This window comes from Pygoscelis adeliae, unplaced genomic scaffold (assembly GCF_000699105.1).
Source record: "Pygoscelis adeliae isolate BGI_AS28 unplaced genomic scaffold, ASM69910v1 Scaffold47, whole genome shotgun sequence".
Lineage (NCBI taxonomy): Eukaryota > Metazoa > Chordata > Aves > Sphenisciformes > Spheniscidae > Pygoscelis > Pygoscelis adeliae.
Genome location: NW_008825255.1, coordinates 72,338 through 76,267, shown reverse-complemented (window position 1 = coordinate 76,267; position 3,930 = coordinate 72,338). Strand labels below are relative to the sequence as shown.

General features: G+C 36.6%; 1 protein-coding gene across 1 annotated transcript in view; it reads right to left on the bottom strand.

Moving 5' to 3' along the window:
* The window catches only part of TTC33 (tetratricopeptide repeat domain 33), a 51,002-nt gene that overhangs the window by 22,114 nt on the left and 24,958 nt on the right, over nt 1-3,930 (bottom strand). The window contains exon 2 of the mRNA XM_009329425.1: nt 2,894-2,975. Within this exon, the coding sequence (XP_009327700.1) occupies nt 2,894-2,975 (82 nt within the window). The remainder of the gene's footprint in view (nt 1-2,893; nt 2,976-3,930) is intronic.

Sequence of the window (3,930 nt, the reverse complement as noted above, 5' to 3'; positions counted from 1 at the left end):
CAGGAAAGCCATGTGCCCTATTCCTCCAACTCATCTTTGCCATGTAGCTGAAATACAGGGACTAGGGTGCCCAGTAAGCAACCACCCCTCAGTATCAGGTATTGCAGCTGGAGCACCGATTGAAGGATGTTGTAGTAAGCATCCATTTGCCTAAGTCACTGCATCATAGTTCGGATGCTGGTAAGCTAACATAATTCCCTGTTCTCCTGTTATTTCCACTGTGAAAATTTTTAATTTTAGTATAATTTCAATTAAATAGAGTACTTTTGGAGAGCTAGCTTAATTCCTGCATTCACGTAAGACCATAATACAGAACTGTTACAAGAGAGCTATTCACTAATTTGTCCCACTGAGCATAACTCTCCTTTTCAACAGCTTTCTCTTGACTTTAAGTCAAATTAGAAATTCTAATTGCAAAATAAAGGCTGTGTTAAGGAGCCAGCATCAGAGCACGTGAACCATTTCTTTCCAACGTAGAAGAATTCCTACTAGGTGGTCTGTTTTATTCAAAACAGAGTTAAATCTTTGAACTATAGTAAAAAAAAATCATAGGACAGGTACCATTTTCACATCTTAACAGAATTTCTTTACTAGTGGAGTTAAAAATTAAATGCACAAATGAACAGCCACATAAGTTAACAACCTTTACAGCAACTTGGAAAGCTGCTAATTAAGCAGAATTGTATTATTCTGTCTCTTCCAACAGCGCATAATTAAGATTTGGAACTCCTTGGTACATAGCTCTGCAGATGCTAAAAGTTTACACAAGAGCAGAAAGCAACAAGACAAATTGTTGAAGAAAAGTCTTTCAAGCACTTCTAAACACAGTGAAGACCCAGGGCCAAAGCTTGCTGGAGGCTGGGAAAAGTGTCATGGGCGAAGTACTGCCACATGCTTGTACCATTTGCATGACTCCCTCCCAGCCATCCACTGTTGGAAGTTGTTAGGATACTAGGCTAGACAGATCTTCCACTTAAGCTAGCGTTGATGTAAAGGCATCCAAATACAAGTAAATACTCAATGGAGGTTTACATGTTTAAGATGTTTTGTTACTGTAGAACTCTAGATGTACATAAGAGTCAAGCACCTAAATCATATAGGAGATCTGTAAATGATAATATGCTATCTAAATAACACCTAGATCTGATCCTAAGCATGCCCAAATTAAGAGAAAGCACCACTGCAGAATTTCCATAAGGTTTGAACAACATGCATGAAGAGATTTTTTTTTTTCCCCTAAAAAGATATATGCCTCCTGTTCAGAAGGTATGAAGAAACAATTGACTACAAATCTAGCCTGGTGAGAAAATGAGGGGAACAAATGCCCGCTTCTCAGCATCATGTAGGATATAGAATGAGAGAATTGCACTAGAAAAATTCAGCGATTTAAAATAAAAACAATTACTGCACCTTATTACCAACACCATTCAAATTAACGAACCAAGTCAGAAATGAACCCTTCATACACACCTCTCCCCGAGTTCTTCCTAACACAGTCTATCTGGATCCCTTATATACGTATGATATGTTGACAAAGCAATCCAACAATACACTTCTCCCAAAATAATTCAGGAAAAAAAACCTTTAAAGCCATAAAGTATTTCTCAAACCAAATGCAAAACCAAGTAAGATCTAAACCTTCTGCAGCTATATAAAACGAAAGCCTCCTTCAGCATTACTGTATTGAAATAAGCTTATGATTATTCAATTAATTATTTTGCAGAATCAAACTTTCTTCACTTTACAGACAACATGAGTGTGAGGAGGAGATGTGATAGCATCCAGGAAAAAAAAAGAGCAGTCACCACACCTTGAAAAATAGCCAGCTTTGCTTCTTGGGTTTTGTTGGGGTTTGTTGGGACTTTTGGGGTTTTTTTTGGGGGGGGAGGGGGGTGTGTGTTTTGTTTTTTATAGAAGAAAAGAATTGCATTAACAACAAAGATTTTAAAACTAAACAATATAGCAAGCTTCCTAACAGTTACGTAACACATTCACTGAAGTACCATGATTCTACTTTCTCTTTTCCTTTCTCCTAACTTTAAACAATGTATTTTTCAGCCACAGTTTGAGTAGCTACCTTCCTAAAAGTAATTTTTTTTCCATTCTAATCTGTCCAGCTGGTTGAAAGAAGCCATACATTTCTTGTTCTCATCCTCAATCCAAATTAAAATAATTTTTGCGGAATAGCATTTTTATTTAATACAGAAAACAAAAAAGCGTTTCTGTACCTTTACATACAGATGGAGACAAAAGCTTCCCAATCCAAACAAAATAATAGATCCTAGCGCTTTTGCCATCTAAGCCATGCAAAGACACACTGAAATTACAAGCTGATCTCATAACTTTAGTGAGGTGTTGATGACTAAGCGCCTTTTTCCTCAAAACAGCTTTAACATAAAGGCTTAAATGAATTGACATCGTAAATATACTGTTTAATGCTCTTTTCCTAGACTAGTTTATCTATGTAATACTTAACATGAAACCACACTAGAGCGTATATTTTGCATACAGTAACCCTGTTTAATGTTGACAGTATTAAGCCAAATCTTTAGAAAGCACAAGCACATTTTTAATGGTCAAATTTGCTAATCTACCACAGTAAGGCTCTCCCTGCTCCTCCCAAGATGATTTCTAAATATTTCAGTTGCTTTTTCCACCTTGTAACATCCTAATTCATGTCCTAACAAAGATGTTGTTTACTGTCATCATTTGGAATAACAGCATTATTTTAATTCCTGTTAAAAGATACCCTGTTGTGTTGGGAAAAATGAAAAACCTAAGTTGTGCTGTGGTTTATGTGCACAACAACTACACAGTGTTGCACAGTATCTGTTCACAAGCACAATGTTTTATTTTTTAATTTCTACACTGATGAAGAATTGTCATGCTTTACCTGCGATTTCATCTCATAAAGCGTAGCATCCTCTGGAGTTAATTGAAGTGCTTCATCCCACTTGTGAATAGCCTCTCGGTACCTGCAGTTAAAACAATATTACAGTCTCACTATATTTAAAGACATTAGATAATTTCTATTTATATCCTGACATTGTCCTAAAAGTGCCATGGCATCTCATTAGTATTAATGATTTTTCTAACCACTTCCCTATAAGACATGCTGACCTGTTTTCAGGAACTGGCTATTTGTTCTTCTGACCAAATGGATGCTAAGTACTACTGTACAACTGACCTCAAGTGAATTTACAAGTCAACATAGGAAACGTATGGCAAAGCAATGGCTTAAAACTAGAAATCTTGAACTGAGTCCAATTCCCCTCATTGTCAAAATCATCCTTGGTCAGGCATAAAGAAACATAATCTGAACCCAACATGCCTTGCTACAGTCATGATTTAAATTTTCTTTTCAGCCTAAGAAAGCTGAAACATAGGAGTTGCCCACCGGCATTTCTGTACTGTAAGCTACTAAAGACATCTGAGTAACTTTGATATATAAACATAAGAAGGAAGTTGAAAGTAAACAGCTATACTGAAATCACTCAACTTTGGGAAGTTACAGCGTAGCTTCATAATATGTTGCCCTCCCCTGGAAAACTGAAGAAAACAGAAGAGTTGACCAAAACCAATAAAAAGTAGGCCTTTGCCTTGAACAAAGAGGTAAAACTTGGACAAATGCATACTAGGGTTTTGAGCCATACTGAAGAACTGTAACAGCATAATAAGATGCAATTACAGGGGTGCAGTCTTTCAGGCCTAAGGGTGGCCTCAGATTGACATTAACGAGTCTGTGGAGTGCCACAAGTTCTCTGAATCTGTTTCAAAATCCACCTTTGTTAAGGAACTGCGTAGGAACTCCTGTATTTATATTAATTTCACTGCAAAGGTATGAAAACAGTTACTCTTGATAGATACACACACTGCAATTTTAATATAGTAGAGATAAAACTAAAGTAATTTTCACACACACTTCACATG